The following is a 19,356-nucleotide window of genomic DNA, read 5'->3' as shown; positions in this document are numbered from 1 at the left end:
CCATGGGGACCTTTTTTTCTAAGAGTGTAGACTATTGAGATGTCATTAATACATTAGTAAGAAAAACAGTCACTGCTTATTATTAGCAACGTTACTACAATGTTGCAATCGTGCATGCAGCATGGCGACACCACATTAGCTAAATTAGCTAGCTAGCTAATAACGTTAACTTTAGAAAACATTGCCTGCTTGGATTTCACAGTTTTGTAAGATACAGGCATTGTGTCAAATAGATAAACTATTGATAAGAAATACTGTCTTAATGTATTGATAACGCTATACAACGTTCTAAAATAGGGGAGAAATTAAAAGTTTTCAAGCTGATAGTGCAACTCCCTAGCAGCTCCCTAGCCTGAGTACCAATTTTCTAACATTTTGCATGCATCCAAAGAGTAAAATTGATTGAATGATCCATACAAATATACCAGGCAATTGTACTGTATAGTGGGGTGGCAGGTAGCCTAGTGGTTAGTGCGTTGAACTAGTAACCGAAAGGTTGCAAGATTGAATCCCTGAGCTAACAAGGTAAAAATATGTAGTTAACTTGTTCCTAGGCTGTCATTGAAAATAGGAATTTGTTCTTAACTGACTTGCATAGTTTAATAAAGGTAAAATAGTGTGCCTAGACTATATGCCAGATAATTGGATGTATATAATATATATCTATATTGTTGACGTTCTTGTGATTTCTTAGATTGATTATTTCATGCATTAGCCCATCTTGCCATCACTCGTCCATGATTGGACGGTGGTGTCATGAATAATGTAAGCATTTTTCCAGACCCGGAAGATGGTATCGACGTATCTCTGTCTGTTTTGCTTGAGTCACCTCGGACCATGCCTTAACTACTGATGCCTTACTGAGTGGCTATAGGCAGAAAACAAACTAGAATCATGCAAACTAACAGATAATTCTTGCGACAAACTAAGGCCTTATTTGATTATTTTTATGCTTACAAATGTTTAGATCGTACATCGGTTTGGCGGTGTAACGAACGATTCGTCAAAATGATGGAGGAAGAAATGGATAGGTTCCAAGTACCCCCAGTAACAGAGACACAGCCCTTGGTAAGTGTAATGTGTTGTAGCGTGTATTGTTACATTTTAGTGTTCAAATTATGTTGCAATTAAGGCTAGAACTACAATGTAAATGTGTGTACGGTTGGTTTGTCGAACATCCTTGTCATACAGATAGCCAGCGACTGGTGGCTTGCTGGGGGGGGGGGTCCCATTCTGTATGTCAATCAATGATCCCATTCTATATGGCAATGTCAATCAATGATCCCATTCTATTTGACAATGTCAATCAATGATTTTATGGAGTCGTCGTTTGCATTGCTTCTGACCGATAACATTTGATTGAATGGACTTCGTCTGGCCATCGTTGACATCGATTAGTCTTTAACTAAACTGGTGACGTGTTATTTCTTGGGGACGGGGAAGAGCTCGCTTCGATATGTTGAAGGTTGCTGCTGTTGGGGTGAATAGCTGTTGTCTCCAGCTGATGCGTAGTCCCAGGCAATGATTTATATATACACTAGATGACCGCGATGTTTTGAAGCCACCGCGCCTCCATCTTCGCAATTTCTTTTCGGGAAGCTTAGAAATGCATTCATTAGTCTACATTTGTTTTTGCCGTTTATTCTATTAGACACCTTAATGCACACCAGTGGTGACCCATCATTCAGGACAGGAGGGGTAGAGCCCCACGTGTTTTTTGTTGTTGCCTGTTTTACATGTTATTTTAGCATTAATACCTGTCACAAATCAGTTTGCAAACAATGTAAAAAAAATATATATGTCATTGAGTTAGAGGTCTTGGTGGTTCCAAACTTCTTCCATTTAAGAATGATGGAGGCCACTGTGTTCTTGGGGACATTCAATGCTTCAGAAATGTTTTGGTACCCTTCCCCAGATCTGTGCCTCGACACAATCCTGTCTCGAAGCTCTACAGACAATTCCTTGAACCTCATGGCTTGGTTTTTGCTCTGACATGCACTGTCAACTGTGGGACCTTATATAGACTAGAGGTCGACCGATTAATCGGAATGGCCGATTAATTAGGGCCGATTTCAAGTTTTCATAACAATCGGTAATCGGCATTTTGGGACACCGATTATGGCCGATTACATTGCACTCCACGATTAGACTGCGTGGCAGGCTGACTGCCTGTTACGCGAGTGCAGCAAGGAGCCAAGGTAAGTTGCTAGCTAGCATTAAACTTATCTTATAAAAAACAATCAATCTTAACATAATCACTAGTTAACTACACATGGTTGATGATATTACTAGTTTATCTAGCTTGTCCTGCGTTGCATATAATCGATGCGGTGCCTGTTAATTTATCATTGAATCACAGCCTACTTCGCCAAATTGGTGATGATTTAAGAAGCGCATTCGCAAAAAAACACTGTCGTTGCACCAATGTGTACCTAACCATAAACATCAATGCCGTTCTTAAAATCAATATACAAGTATATATTTTTAAACCTGCATATTTAGTTAATATTGCCTGCTAACATGAATTTCTTTTAACTAGGGAAATTGTGTCACTTCTCTTGCGTTCTGTGCAAGCAGAGTCAGGGTATATGCAGCAGTTTGGGTCGCCTGGCTCGTTGCGAACTGTGTGAAGACCATTTCTTCCTAACACAGTAATTAATTTGGCAGAAATGTATATAATTGTATATAATTATGACATAACATTGAAGTGCAATGTAACAGCAATATTTAGACTTAAGGATGCCACCCGTTAGATAAAATACGGAGCGGTTCCGTATTTCACTGAAAGAATAAACGTTTTGTTTTCGAAATGATAGTTTATGGATTTTACCATATTAATGACCTAAGGCTCGTATTTCTGTGTGTTATTATATTATAATTAAGTATATGATTTGATAGAGCAGTCTGACTGAGCGGTGGTAGGCAGCAGCAGGCTCGTAAGCATTCATTTAAACAGCACTTTCTTGCATTTGCCAGCAGCTCTTCGCTGTGCTTCAAGCATTGTGCTGTTTATGACTTCAAGCCTATCAACTCGCGAGATTAGGCTGGCAATATTAAAGTACCTATTAGAACATCCAATAGTCAAAGGTATATGAAATACAAATGGTATAGAGAGAAATAGTCCTATAATAACTACAACCTAAAACTTCTTACCGCGGAATATTGAAGACTCATGTTAGAAGGAACCACCAGCTTTCATATGTTCTGAGCAAGGAACTTAAACGTTAGCTTTTTTACATGGCACATATTGCACTTTTACTTTCTTCTCCAACACTTTGTTTTTGCATTATTTAAACCAAATTGAACATGTTTCATTATTTATTTGAGACTAAATTGATTTTATTATACTAAGTTAAAGTAAGTGTTCATTCAGTATTGTTGTAATTGTCATTATTACAAATATCTATATAAAAATTGGCCGATTTAATCGGTATCGGCTTTTTTGGTCCTCCAATAATCAGTATTGGCGTTGAAAAATCATAATCTGTCGACCTCTAATATAGACAGTTGTGTGCCCTTCCAAATCATGTCCAATCAATTGAATTTACCACAGGTAGACTCCAATCAAGTTGTAGAAACATCTCAAGGATGATCAATGGAAACAGGATACACCTGAGCTCAATTTTGAGTCTCATAGCAAAGTGTCTGAATACTTATTTAAACAAGGTATTTCTGTTTTTTATTTTTAATACATTTGCAAATCTCTATAAACCTGTTTTCACTCTATCATTATGGGGATTTGTGTGTAGATTGATGAGTAAAAAAAAATATATTTAATCAATTTTAGAATAAGGCTGTAATGTAACAAAATGTGGAAAAAGTCAAAGGGTCTGAATTAGAGGTCGACCGATTAATCGGAATGACCGATTAATTAGGGCCGATTTAAAGTTTTCATAACAATCGGTAATTGGTATTTTTGGACACCGATTTGACGATTAAAATTATTATTATTTTTTACACCTTTATTTAACTAGGCAAATCAGTTAAGAACACATTCTTATTTTCAATGACGGCCTAGGAACGGTGGGTTAAATGCCTTGTTCAGGGGCAGAACGACAGATTTTTACCTTTGTCAGCTTGGGGATTCAATCTTGCAACCTTACAGTTAACTAGTCCAATGCTCTAACCACCTGCTTTATATTGCACTCCACAAGGAGCCTGCCTGTTACGCGAATGCAGTTAGAAGCCAAGGTAAGTTGCTAGCTAGCATTAAACTTATCTTTATAAAAATCAATCAATCAATCATAATCACTAGTTAACTACACATGGTTGATGATGTTACTAGTTTATCTAGCCTGTCCTGCGTTGCATATAATCGATGTGGTGCACATTCGCGAAAAAGGACTGTCATTGCTCCAACGTGTACCAAACCATAAACATCAATGTCTTTCTTAAAATCAATAAACAAGTATATATTTTTACACCTGAATATTTAGCAAAAATAAATCCACGTTAGCAGGCAATATTAACCAGGTGAAATTGTGTCACTTCTCTTGCGTTCATTGCACGTAGAGTCAGTGTATATGCAACAGTTTGGGCCGCCTGGCTCGTTGCGAACTAATTTGCCAGAATTTTACGTTAATTATGACATAACATTGAAGGTTGTGCAATGTAACAGGAATATTTAGACTTTGGGATGCCACCCGTTAGATAAAATACGGAATGGTTCCGTATTTCACTGAAAGAAAAAATGTTATGTTTTCGAGATGATAGTTTCCGGATTCGACCATATTAATGACCTAAGGCTCGTATTTCTGTGTGTTATTATAATTAAGTCTATGATTTGATAGAGCAGTCTGACTGAGCGGTGGTAGGCACCAGCAGGCTCGTAAGCATTCATTCAAACAGCACTTTCTGTTTAGTAAATTCACCGGAAGTTTGCGGGGGGTATGCTAGTTCTGAACGTCACATGCTAATGTAAAAAGCTGGTTTTTGATATAAATATGAACTTGATTGAACAAAACATGCATGTATTGTATAACATAATGTCCTAGGATTGTCATCTGATGAAGATCATCAAAGGTTAGTGCTGCATTTAGCTGTGGTTTGGGTTTATGTGACATTATATGCTAGCTTGAAAAATGGGTGTCTGATTATTTCTGTCTGGGTACTCTGCTGACATAATCTAATGTTTTGCTTTCGTTGTAAAGCCTTTTTGAAATCGGATAGTGTGGTTAGGTTAACGAGAGTCTTGTCTTTAAAATGGTGTAAAATAGTCATATGTTTGAGAAATTGAAGTAATAGCATTTCTAAGGTATTTGAATAACGCACCACGGGATTCCACTGGCTGTTCCGTAGGTGGGACGATTTCGTCCCACCTAGCCCAGAGAGGTTAATGTTTACCTTAAATCCTACATCTTGATCTTCTTTGACTCCTTATTCTGTAAGTCACTCATCAGTGTATTATATAGTTTATTTTACTTCTTCTCAATGACAACGGTATCATATGATTAGTACCGGAAGGTGGTGGTTCTGAATGTATCAGAAAGATTAGATTATGATGCAGCTCAGAGTCTCTACTCTTCCCAAAAACCGCCAACCCTCTCCTGCCCTTAGTCTCTCTGCTTGGTACCACCCCATACTCACACCTCTAGGAGCACACACAGTGATGAACGGTCGGGATAGGAAATCTTTGTTAACCTGTTAGGGCTAGGGGGCAGTATTTACACGGCCGGATAAAAAACGTACCCAATTTAATCTGGTTATTACTACTGCCCAGAAACTAGAATATGCATATAATTATTGACTTTGGATAGAAAACACTCCAAAGTTTCTAAAACTGTTCGAATGGTGTCTGTGAGTATAACAGAACTCATATGGCAGGCAAAAACCTGAGAAGATTCTGTACAGGAAGCGCCCTCTCTGACCATTCCTTGGGCTTCTTGGCTCTGTTTATTGAAAACTTAGGATCTTTGCTGTAACGTGACACTTCCTACGGCTCCCATAGGCTCTCAGAACCCGGGAAAAAGCTGAATGATGTAATTCCAGCCGCTGGCTGAAACACATTCGCGCCTTTGGTAAGTGGTCGATCAGAGGACCATCAGACTGAGGCGCGTGCATGGGGCGACACCATGTTTTTATTTTCTCTCTCTTTGTACTAAAACACGATTTCCCGGTCGGAATATTATCGCTTTTTTACGAGAAAAATGGCATAAAAATTGATTTTAATCAGCGGTTGACATGCTTCGAAGTACGGTTATGGAATATTTAGAATTTTTGTCACGAAATGCGTTGGGCGCGTCACCCTTCTTTACCCTTTCGGATAGTGTCTTGAACGCACGAACAAAACGCCGCTATTTGGATATAACTATGGATTATTTTGAACCAAACCAACATTTGTTATTGAAGTAGAAGTCCTGGGAGTGCATTCTGACGAAGAACAGCAAAGGTAATAACATTTTTCTTATAGTAAATCAGACTTTGGTGAGGGCTAAACTTGCTGGGTGTCTAAATAGCTAGCCCTGTGATGCCGGGCTATCTACTTAGAATATTGCGGAATGTGCTTTCACCGAAAAGCTATTTTAAAATCGGACATAGCGAGTGCATAGAGGAGTTCTGTATCTATAATTCTTAAAATAATTGTTGTGTTTTTTGTGAACGTTTATCGTGAGTAATTTAGTAAATTCACTGGAAGTTTGCGGGGGGTATGCTAGTTCTGAACGTCACATGCTAATGTAAAAAGCTGGTTTTTGATATAAATATGAACTTGATTGAACAAAACATGCATGTATTGTATAACATAATGTCCTAAGATTGTCATCTGATGAAGATCATCAAAGGTTAGTGCTGCATTTAGCTGTGATTTGGGTGTATGTGACATTCTATGCTAGCTTGAAAAATGGGTGTCTGATTATTTCTGGCTGGGTACTCTGCTGACATAATCTAATGTTTTGCTTTCGTTGTAAAGACTTTTTGAAATCGGACAGTGTGGTTAGATTAACGAGAGTCTTGTCTTTAAAATGGTGTAAAATAGTCATATGTTTGAGAAATTGAAGTAATAGCATTTCTAAGGTATTTGAATAATGCGCCACGGGATTCCACTGGCTGTTACGTAGGTGGGACGAAATCATCCCACTGGCCCTAGAGAAGTTAAAGAGGTAGCCCCCGGACCCTGTTGGTACTCGGTTCTTCTCCTAACTCTGTGTGTGATCAGCAGTGCTCATATGTGTACATACCTTTGTCGTGTCTTTGGGTCACCATTAAACCGAAGACATGTTTATCAAAATAACTCCCTGTAATTATTATCACGCGATTAAACTGATTAAGGAAAATATTCAGATTACAAAGTTATAATTTTCCTAATGTAACTTTCCTATATTATATTATTATATTATAGTATAGGCCGATTATTTTCTGGTTTAAATGGTGTATTTTACCTCGCGTCCAGTCTCATTCCAAACGTCGTAAATTGTTGTATCTGCACGAACCCAGCCTTTACTAAGAGTCATCCATACATCAATTGTCTTAAAATCATTTATTTACTAAACTAAGTAATTCACAGAAAGCATACAAACAGTAATTATCGTCACAAAGAATTGGTAGAGTAATCAAATCAAATCAAATTTATTTATATAGCCCTTCGTACATCAGCGGATTTCTCAAAGTGCTGTACAGAAACCCCGCCTAAAACCCCAAACAGCTTGCAATGCATGTGAAAGAAGCACGGTGGCTAGGAAAAACTCCCTAGGAAAAACTCCCTAGAGAGGCCAAAAACCTAGCAAGAAACCTAGAGAGGAACCAGGCTATGAGGGGTGGCCAGTCCTCTTCTGGCTGTGCAGGGTGGATATTATAACAGAACATGGTCAAGATGTTAAAATGTTCATAAATGACCAGCATGGTCAAATAATAATAATAATAGTAGTTGTCGAGGGTGCAACAAGCACGTCCGGTGAACAGGTCAGGGTTCCATAGCTGCAGGCAGAACAGTTGAAACTGGAGCAGCAGCATGGCCAGGTGGACTGGGGACAGCAAGGAGTCATCAGGCCAGGTAGTCCTGAGGCATGGTCCTAGGGCTCAGGTCCTCCGAGAGAAAGACAGAAAGAGAGAATTAGAGAGAGCATATTTAAATTCACACAGGACACCGGATAAGACGAGAAATACTCCAGATGTAACAGACTGACCCTAGCCCCCCGACACATAAACTACTGCAGCATAAATACTGGAGGCTGAGACAGGAGGGATCAGAAGACACTGTGGCCCCATCCGATAATACCCCCGGACAGGGCCAAACAGGCAGGATATAACCCCACCCACTTTGCCAAAGCACAGCCCCCACACCACTAGAGGGATGTCTCCAACCACCAACTTACTGTCCTAAGACAAGGCCGAGTATAGCCCACAACGATCTCCGCCATGGCACAACCCACAACCCAAGACTAATGTGCCCTCGTGGGCTAAACAGGCATGGCTGGTGTCTTGTTAAAACAAAGGGTCATATAAAAGGTCAGCTGAGGAGGCACACAGAGTTCATTAATATTAACAATTGATATGCTAAGTCTTTGCACATGAACGCTCACTCATTCGGGAACAATTGCAATCAATATATATATATTTACGCTCAGTGTGTCGTCGGGATCCTTGTTGGAGAGTCGTTCTGTTGGAGAGTTCTCTCTCTCTCTCTCTCTCTCTCTCTCTCTCTCGGTTAGAATGGGTCTTTCAAAGCGACATTCATTAATGTCGTCATAGAATGGATGTTTCGTTGGTCTTCGCGTTCAATGATATAATTTCTAGCTGCAGACTATTAATTAATATCAAAGACTTGTTCTTATTCTGTCGGTATCGATAGTCTAAAAGTTATCCACGTGGTATAGTTCACTTTCAGTAGAGGAATTGGATGGTCAAACCTATTGGCCAACTTGCAATGGAGTGGAGGCCTGGTCTCAAGAAATAACTTCTAGGTGGGGTTTTATATGTGAAAGTAGAACAGGCTTGTCACATGACGCCTTGTCCTGTCTGTGTCTCTGGGGGCGTGCCGATGACTGATTTTAATCTTTGAACATAAATACATTCTATCACATTAACATCAGTACACAGCATCTCAATGTATCACAAATAGCTTTATCCTTATTAATACATTCTATACAACCATTTGGATGCAAGTCCCATAGCTGAGGCTATTATATAAACAGTTTTATGGTAATATGGCTATATTGTCTCTTCTGAGTATCACAAAATTGTACCAAGCGGACCAGTTCGTAGCTGGATTCTTCACCAGTATTCCATACCTTCTCCAGAACATAAATGTTGTTCGGTTCCCCAATTCTGTGAGTTGGAAGAATTTCCTGTGTCTCTCTATGGGCCATGTGGCAGGAGATTCTCCTCTTAGAATTTTACCACCCCTTCACACAGGGCCTGGGTGGGGGGAGGTAGGTTGGGGGATGGTGCAAGGGGGAGGGGGTCAACTGTCCTCCCTGTACTCAAAGAGGGCAACGTCATGACACCTTCTTGCAGTGGATAACGTGGACCCAAGTAACTCTCTCAGCTTTTCTAATGGCAAAGGCAATGGTTTAACAGAACCTGGTATTGGCCTTCCCAACGGGGCTGCTTCCCGTCTTTTCTCCTTAGGGACTGGATCCACACCCAGTCTCCTGGTTGTACTGAGTGAATCCCCTTCTCATGTGATTCACCTGTTGGACACAGGAGAAGGGGCATGGGTTTGGTTCACCTGTTGGACACAGGACACGGGTTTGGTTAACAAACAGTCTTCTCATGTGTTCTGTTAGTATTTCTTCAACTTCTATGTCTACCTTTTCTGGTATCTTTATTCTCCCTAACTCTGGCATTCTATAGGCTCTACCTGATTAGCTAAAATGTCATCCATCATTTAAAGAGAGAGATCCCAGTAAACCAACTCTAGGGATAATATCTTGACCTCATATTTTAGTTACCATAATCATGTCCACCAAGTAAGTTGGGAACGCTTCTACCCATTTGCTATACTTATCTGTTATTGTTAAACACCCCTTCTTCCCCTCAATTCGGAATATTTCAATAAGTCCATTTCCAAATGTTGGAATGGATATTCTACAAAAAAAATTTTTTTGTTTAAGTAATTATCCTAACCTGTTCTATCGCCTGCTCTACCATACTCCCCCTATTTATACATGGCTCAAGCCATGTATCAAATTTGCTGCATATCTAAACAATGTCTTTGGTAAGATCAGTAAACTATCCTTATGTCAGCCCTTCTCTTGTAGGATTGCCCCCTTTCATTGTCCACATGTCCAACTCTCCCTGGGGCATTCATCCTTAGTTACCCTGTAACAATTCTCTGTCAATTGTCTTATTCAAGATGTATCTGTGCTGCTTTGTATGGTTTTAAATGCCTATGTGCTTGTCTGTGTAAATAGTCATATCTCTTCTTAGAGAATTTACCAAACATAAACTTAAAATCAAAACTAAAATACATGCCAATGGAGCCGATAGTCCGTCCATGAATTAATATCCTAACTAAGCGAACCAAACTAAATTATCCTCCTATCTTCTATTCCTATTATGTCTTTTCTGTCTGTCCCAGTGTTATTTCTGTCCTCACCTGTTTATAATTTAACTATGCTGGTCTTCACTCACTAACCGTTATCTAATTCTTCTGTCACTTTTATCTTCTCTTCCTGGCTTATGCTCTCCTCCTGCTACTTCCAACCCATCAAGGTCTCAGCAGTGCAGGGGAGGACTTCTCCATCTGCCCTTCCTTCTATCTGTCTGTCACTCTTTCTCATAACTGTCAGTATCAAATATGGTTTGTTTCCAAATATTGACTAAATGTCTCACGGTCTCCCCTGTTGCACTTCTGAATAAAAAATAAAAATCAACCTGTCTAGATATTGCGTATCTACTTAATTTTATCTCGCTACCCTCAATGATCCTGGATCACCTACAAATGTCATATCTCTGTCCTGTTGACATAACTCTACCATTATTAAACTTATTCACAACAAAATATAATAATACTGTTATGTCAATTCCACAGCCTTGTTGTGTTAAATCTCTTACACTGCTTACAACCACAGCTGACTTCCTAAGGGAAAATACTTATCTAGATAATGTAAAAAATACCCCTGCTTATTAATCTGAACTACTCCACAAAGAAAATGTATTATACCCTTATCGTCATTCTGTCTTCTCATTGGTTAAAATGATCAATTGTGTCTTAGAACTTTAACTCCATCATAATTATTAGTTCTACAAATTTCCTTAAAATCAATATCACCAATGACCTTAAATTCACTATCCAAATGGCTTTTCAATGTGGCTGATCAGACCACAAGGGGGAGCCCTGATAGAGGTCAAAAGTAATACCACCCTTTCAGAACCATGTTCCTTACTACATTAGACCAATTAAAGAAAAACCTTCAACATTTTCTACATATTTTATCTCAGGTTCCCAGAACATTTCCCTTATCCAAAGACTTCACGTGTTTAATTAAAACTCAGAAAACAAAACTTCAACGGCTCCATGTATGTATAACTTCTAAGATTCCATATGTGTGTGTGTGTGTACCCCTCTTACATCTAGACGTTCCGCTAGCGGAACACCTGCTCCAATATCCAATGATAGGCGTGGCGCGAATTACAAATTCCTCAAAAATACAAAAACTTCCATTTTTCAAACATATGACTATTTTACAGCATTTTAAAGACAAGACTCTCCTTTATCTAACCACACTGTCCGATTTCAAAAAGGCTTTACAGCGAAAGCAAAACATTAGATTATGTCAGCAGAGTACCCAGCCAGAAATAATCAGACACCCATTTTTCAAGCTAGCATATGTCACAAAAAACAAAACCACAGCTAAATGCAGCACTAACCTTTGATGATCTTCATCAGATGACACACCTAGGACATTATGTTATACAATGCATGCATGTTTTGTTCAATCAAGTTCATATTTATATCAAAAACCAGCTTTTTTACATTAGCATGTGACGTTCAGAACTAGCATACCCCCCGCAAACATCCGGTGAATTTACTAAATTACTCACGATAAACGTTCACAAAAAAACATAACAATTATTTTAAGAATTATAGATACAGAACTCCTCTATGGACTCGATATGTCCGATTTTAAAATAGCTTTTCGGTGAAAGCACATTTTGCAATATTCTCAGTAGATAGCCCAGCCATCACGGCTAGCCATTTAGACACCGACCAAGTTTAGCCCTGATCAAACTCCGATTTACTATTACAAAAGTTTCATTACCTTTGTTGTCTTCGTAAGAATGCACTCCCAGGACTGCTACTTCAATAACAAATGTTGGTTTGGTCCAAAATAATCCATCGTTATATCCAAATTGCGGCGTTTTGTTCGTGCGTTCCAAGACACTATCCGAAATGGTAAATAAGGGTCGCGAGCATGGCGCAATTCGTGACAAAAGATTTCTAAATATTCCATTACCGTACTTCGAAGCATGTCAACCGCTGTTTAAAATCAATTTTTATGCCATTTTTCTCGTAAAAAAGCGATAATATTCCGACCGGGAATCTCCGTTTAGCTAAACAGAGGAAAGAAAACAAAGCTTTCGGTCGACGCGGGCACGAGCCTGAGTCTCACAGTACTGTAACCAGCCACTACCCAAACGCGCTACTTTGTTTCAGCCAGAGCCTGCAAAGCCACGATTCAGCATTTTGCCGCCTTCTGAGAGCCCATGTGAGCCGTAGAAAGTGTCACGTAAGAGCAGAGATCATTTGTCATGGATAGAGATGGCAAAGAAGTTCAAGAAATGGTCAGACAGGGTACTTCCTGTACAGAATCTTCTCAGGTTTTGACCTGCCAAATGAGTTCTGTTATACTCACAGACACCATTCAAACAGTTTTAGAAACTTTAGGGTGTTTTCTATCCAAAGCTAATAATTATATGCATATTCTAGTTTCTGGGCAGGAGTACTAATCAGATTAAATCGGGTACGTTTTTTATCCGTCCGTGAAAATACTGCCCCCTAGCCATAACAGGTTAAGATATCATGTCTTCTAGGTGTACAGCAAATGGAAATCTCACCAAATCCAAAAGAAATAGCATATCCCAACATAGTATTTTAACCTGTTATGGCTAGGGGGCAGTATTTTCACGGCTGGATAAAAAACGTACCCGATTTAATCTGATTATTAGTCCTGCCCAGAAACTAGAATATGCATATAATTATTAGCTTTGGATAGAAAACACTCCAAAGTTTCTAAAACTGTTTGAATGGTGTCTGAGTATAACAGAACTCATTTGGCAGGCCAAAACGTGAGAAGATTCTGTACAGGAAGTACCCTGTCTGACCATTTCTTGAACTTCTTTGCCATCTCTATCTATTGCAAAGGATCTCTGCTCTAACGTGACACTTCCTACGTCTTCCTTAGGCTCTCAGAGCCCGGGAAAAACCTGAATGTCGTCATACCAGCCCCAGGCTGAAACACATTATCGCCTTTCTCAAGTGGCCGATCAAGGGACTGTGGGCTTAGGCGCGTGCACTGGCCGCCCCCGTCTTTGTGTTTTTTCCTCTGTTTGCCGAAAAGGAGATTCCCGGTCGGAATATTATCGCTTTTTTTACGAGATAAATTGCATAAAAATTGATTTTAAACAGCGGTTGACATGCTTCGAAGTACGGTAATGGAATATTTAGATTTTTTTTGTCACGAAATGCGCCATGCGCACGACCCTGATTTACCATTTCGATAGTTTCTGGAACGCACGAACAAAACGCCGCTATTCGGATATAACGATGGATTATTTTGGACCAAACCAACATTTGTTATTGAAGTAGCAGTCCTGGGAGTGCATTCTGACGAAGACAACAAAAGGTAATCAAACTTTTGTAATAGTAAATCTGATTTTGGTGAAGGCTAAACTTGCCGGGTGTCTAAATAGCTAGCCCGTGATGGCTGGGCTATGTACTTAGAATATTGCAAAATGTGCTTTCACCAAAAAGCTATTTTAAAATCGGACATATCGAGTGCATAGACGAGTTCTGTATCTATAATTCTTAAAATAATTGTTATGCTTTTTGTGAACGTTTATCGTGAGTAATTTAGTAAATTGTTAGTAAATTCCCCGGAAGTTTGCGGGGGGCATGCTAGTTCTGAACGTCACATGCTAATGTAAAAAGCTGTTTTTTGATATAAATATGAACTTGATTGAACAAAACATGCATGTATTGTATAACATAATGTCCTAGGTGTGTCATCTGATGAAGATCATCAAAGGTTAGTGCTGCATTTAGCTGTCTTCTGGGTTTTTGTGACATTATATGCTAGCTTGAAAAATGGGTGTCTGATTATTTCTGGCTGGGTACTCTGCTGACATAATCTAATGTTTTGCTTTCGCTGTAAAGCCTTTTTGAAATCGGACAGTGTGGTTAGATTAACGAGAGTCTTGTCTTTAAAATGCTGTGAAATAGTCATATGTTTGAAAAATGGAAGTTTTCGGATTTTAGAGGAATTTGTATTTCGCGCCACGCCCATCATTGGATATTGGAGCAGGTGTTCCGCTAGCGGAACGTCTAGATGTAAGAGGTTAAAGATACCAACAAATAGTTATACACGATTTGTTGTGTATGGGTATTTGCTAACCCTAGTTAAAAACAAACACAACATTTCCAGGCCTTTTTCAATTTGGTAGAAATATGCCTCTCTCACTCACTCCCTCACTCCATTGCTCAACATGGTGTTGAGCGATCTCCGTGAATTCCAGCACACTCTTAGCTGTGATTCCCACCACCTTTTCACATTCCACCTGCACCTGGTCTGGCAACCCTTGCATGCAGTTACCAAGGAATAAGTGCTTCATGTTGTCTTTCCCTGGTTCTTCATTCCAAGCCTGCCTCCAGAGGCCCCTTGCCTTTTTCATGTATACGGGCACACTCTCCTCTTCCTCCAGTGTCAGTGTCCGCATCAGCTGAGGTCTTGGCTGGGTCGGGTATTTGCACCTGACAGTGTCCCATGCTTGTCCTCGGTATTGATCAAACCTGGTAGCTGCTCCCACCATTCCTCTTAGTCCTGCAGCAGTCATGACTTCTCTGTATTCTTGGTCTCCCATACACCTGTTCCTTTCCGCGGCCATATCACCTACCGTGAGTTCGTCAGCCGCCGTCCGACTTTCAAATGCTTTTACCCATCTGACTCCTCAGGCGCAGGCAGGCTATCGATTAGGGTCTGTATATCCCGGTGAGCCCATGGCTTATACACTGCTGTACCTCCGGGTGTATCCCTCAGCGGATAGAGCCCCATTGTCATCCTTTCATGACTCCTGCTTCTCGTGTGGTATGTTGGGGCATCCCCCGGGTTCCACATGTCCCCTTCAAATGTTCCACACAGAACTTTGGGTTTTCTGTCTCTCCTTCTTTTTCCCTCCTATGTCTATGCAGTGGCCCCTTTCTAGGTGGCCTGGTCTGCCACTTCGATCTTGCTCTTCGTCAAGTTCTCAGTCTTTTCTAGTATTCTTATCTGTACTTCTCCTTGTTTCACTTCCTCTTCCATTTCTTCCAACTTTCTGCGTCTTTGTCTCTCGGCTTCCATTCTCTCCATTTCCATTTGTTCCAGCTTTTTCAGGGTCTGTCTCTCAGCTTCCATTCTCTCTCTGTCTCTCTCTCTCTCTGTCGTCTCAGGGTCTTTCCACTGTATCAGGTCATCTAATACTAACTACGCTGCCACTTTTGCTTCTTCCTACTAGGCTCATGCTTTCAATGCCAGCTTCCAGTCTGCTCAGGTTGTTCACCCCGTCTCTCATCGCTTTTGCTGTCTCAAGTAGAGCAGCCACCTCCTCCCTCCTATCGCTCACCTTGCACCACTGCTCCCCTTCCTCTTTATCCGGGCGTTTGTGGTAGCTGACCGCTGCTGACACATCTAAAACTGAGCCATGATCTTTGGAACTTCATACGGCGGGGGTGCTGAGGGAAGGGCAGGATAGAGCCTGGATCGTTTCAATTGTTCTTGTTCTTGTCCTTTCCACATTTTCTTTAGTTTTTCCAGCATCGCCAAACCTATGCGCTGCCTCAACCTAACTTTTTCCATCACTTCCTTGTGCTTTCCTTTTTGTGGCTCTCCCTCTTGTTTCCATTCTCCTTCAGCTTTTGCTGATTTTTCTTTTCAGCGTCTCTAATATTCGTCCTGGTTCCCCCTCTACTGGGACTCCTTCAGGTGATGCGATACAGCCATCATCCACCCATTCTTTGTATAATTTTTCTCCTCTTCTTTTCCATTCCTTACCGTCTTTTCCCCCGTTTACTTCTAGTGTAGATATTAGAGCCTTCAATATCCGCTCCATTTCTCGCCCCGCTATATATGCTTTTCGGTTGTTAACTAATAACTTTTCAAAATTTACCACTACTTTATCATCCCCCACTTCTTCCCCGATATTTTACCCGTTAGCTTATACAGCATCTAAAACATTAAGTATTCTCCGACTTGTTTACAGACATCACCCATTATTTCAAAACATTAATAATAATAATAATTATTATTATTATTATTATTTTTTATTTTTTTACCTAGCCGCAATGTGCTCACAATTACGGATCTACAGAACCGAAAACATTAAATATTTCCCCGAACCTAGCCGTAATATGTTCACACTTACGGACCTTGCCGGTAGGACAATATTATTATTCCTAAAATGTTGAATATTTCCTCGAACCTAACCGTAATATATATCCATATTTACGGACCTTGCCGGTAGGACAATATTCCTTTCCAATAGTTCCCTGTACTTTTAGAACCTAGCCTGTGGTACGTTCACGACCTACAGGACCTTGCCTAAGAGTTTATGTATTTCTCCGAACCCAGCCGTAATACGTCTCGATTACGGACCTTGCCGGTAAGACAATATTTTTCCCAATATTTCCCTATACCCTTAGAACCTAGCCTGTGGTACGTTCACGACCTACAGGACCTTGCCTAAGAGTTTATGTATTTCTCCGAACCCAGCCGTAGTACGTCTCGATTACGGACCTTGCCGGTAAGACAATACGCCAATATTTTGAATATTTAAAATGTGTGTGTGTGTGTGTGTGTGTGTGTGTGTGTGTGTGTGTGTGTGTAAGGATGGTGGACCATTTTTACTCTGTGCATGCAGATAATACTACACTGAACGTATAGCACCAATACTAGACTGATAGTCCTAATTTATAACTAAATATATAATTGAAGACACCTGAGGTTTGAGTATTTCCTAAAAAAAAAGGACATTATAATTGCTTTCAGTATATTCACTTTAATCAAGTACTGTGTGTAGGTTTGACCTGATGTCACTTGTTTAGTGCATTTTCTCAGAATATGATGGTCCCTCAGCTTTGTGGAGCTAAAAAATGTTTTTTTTATATGAGCTGGCTGATCGCAGAACAGTGTTAAAAATATTTACAGGTTATTCTGTTGGTGCGTAAACCGGTGAAATGGCGATTATGATTGGTGCTCATTTTTGTTGACCACATTACCTTTTACTCAGTATTTAAATATGCGTGTCTAAGCTCTAAGTTAAACCGACACCAAAGAGCTATGCTAGAATTGTTTCTACGTGACGAGGACTCCTCTTTGAAGGGCTCTTTGATGGCGCCGAAGAGGATGGCTGACGTTTTACATGCCCGTAACCAATTGTGCTATTTTGTTAGTTTTTTAGCGTTGTTTCTAACTTTTTTTTAAACTTATTTTGTACATAATGTTGCTGCTACCGTCTCTTATGACCAAAAATACCTTCTGGACATCAGAACTGGGATTACTCACCACGAACTGGAAGAAGCTTTTTCCTTTAACGAGTCTGACGGGATAGATATACTGCTCTCCCGGGAACAGGCCCAGATCCCCGACATTTGCATGAAGAAAAGACAGAGGAAAGGAGGACGCAGATTGGGCTGCCTTCTGAGAATCCATAGGCGAGCGAGTAAACTCCCACTGCCATTCATTCTACTTGCTAACATACAATCATTGGAAAATATAATTGATGACTTAAGATTATCCTACCAACGGGACATTAAGAACTGTAATAACTTATGTTTAACCGAGTCGTGGCTGAACGACGACACTGATAATATAGAGCTGGAGGGATTTTCAATGCACCGGCAAAACAGGGAAGCTACGTCTGATAAGACGAGGGGTAGGGGTGTGTCTTTTTGTCAATAACAGCTGGTGCGCGATGTCTAATATTAAAGAAGTCTCGAGGTGTTGCTCCCCTGAGGTAGAGTACCTTATGATAAGCTGTAGACCACATTATCTACCAAGAGAGGTCTCATCTGTATTATTCGTAGCTGTCTATTTACCACCACAAAACGAAGCTGGCATTAAGACCACTTTCAACCATCTCTATAAGGCCATAAGCAAATAAGAAAATGCTCACCCAGAAGCGGCACTCCTAGTGACCGGGGACTTTAATGCAGGCAAACTTAAATCAGTTTTACCAAATTTTTCCCAGCATGTCACATGTGCAACCAGAGGAAAAAAACCTCTTGACCACCTTTACTCCACACACAGAGATGCATACAAAGTTCTCCCCTACCCTCCATTTGGCAATTCTGACCATGATTCTATCCTCTTGATTCCTGCGTACAAGCAAAAACTAAAGCAGGAAGTACCAGTGACTCACTCAATACAATACAAGTGGTCAGATGACGCAGATGCGATGCTACAGGACTTTTGCTAGCACAGACTGGAATATGTTCCGGGATTCATCCAATGGCATTGAGGAGTATACCACCTCAGTCATCGGCTTCATCAATAAGTGCATCAAAAACATCGTCCCCACAGTAACCGTACATATCCCAACCAGAAACCATGGATTACAGACAACATCCGCATCGAACTAAAGGCTAGAGCTGCCGCTTTCAAGGAGTGGGACACTAATCGGACGCCTGTACGAAATCCCGCTATGCGCTCAGACGAACCATCAAACACGCAAAGCATTAATACAGCATTAAAATTGAATCCTACTACACCGGTTCTGATGCTCGTCAGATGTGGCAGGGCTTGAAAACGATTACGGACTACAAAGGGAAACCCAGACGCAAGCTGCCCAGTAACGCGTGCCTACCAGATGAGCGAAATGCCTTTTTATGCTCGCTTCGAGGCAAGCAACACTGAATCATACACAAGAGCACCAGTCTGGGTGACTGTGTGATAACGCTCTCGGTAGCCGATGTGAGCAAGACCTTTAAACAGGTCAACATTCACAAAGACGCGGGGCTAGATGGATTACCAGGACGTGTTCTCAAAGCATGCGTGGACCAACTGGCAAGTGTCTTCATTGACATTTTCAACCTCTCCCTGACTGAGTCTGTAATACCTACATTTCAAGCAGACCACCATAGCCCCTGTGCCCAAGGAAGCGAAGGTAAGCTGCCTAAATGATTACCGCCCCGTAGCACTCACTTCGGTAGCCATGAAGTGCTTT

General features: G+C 40.5%; 1 protein-coding gene across 2 annotated transcripts in view; it reads left to right on the top strand.

Moving 5' to 3' along the window:
• Positions 1–765: 765 nt before the first annotated feature.
• LOC106583323 (protein FAM219A) overlaps positions 766–19,356 on the top strand; it is a 33,176-nt gene continuing 14,585 nt past the window's right edge. For both annotated transcript variants that reach the window (XM_014167380.2, XM_014167379.2), the window contains exon 1: positions 766–1,068. In XM_014167380.2, the coding sequence (XP_014022855.1) occupies positions 1,009–1,068 (60 nt within the window). In that variant the 5' untranslated portion in view covers positions 766–1,008. The remainder of the gene's footprint in view (positions 1,069–19,356) is intronic.

Source organism: Salmo salar, chromosome ssa22, assembly GCF_905237065.1.
Source record: "Salmo salar chromosome ssa22, Ssal_v3.1, whole genome shotgun sequence".
Classification (NCBI taxonomy): Eukaryota; Metazoa; Chordata; class Actinopteri; order Salmoniformes; family Salmonidae; genus Salmo; species Salmo salar.
The sequence above is the reverse complement of the archived record's forward strand: the minus strand, read 5'-3'. Positions and strand labels throughout refer to the sequence as shown.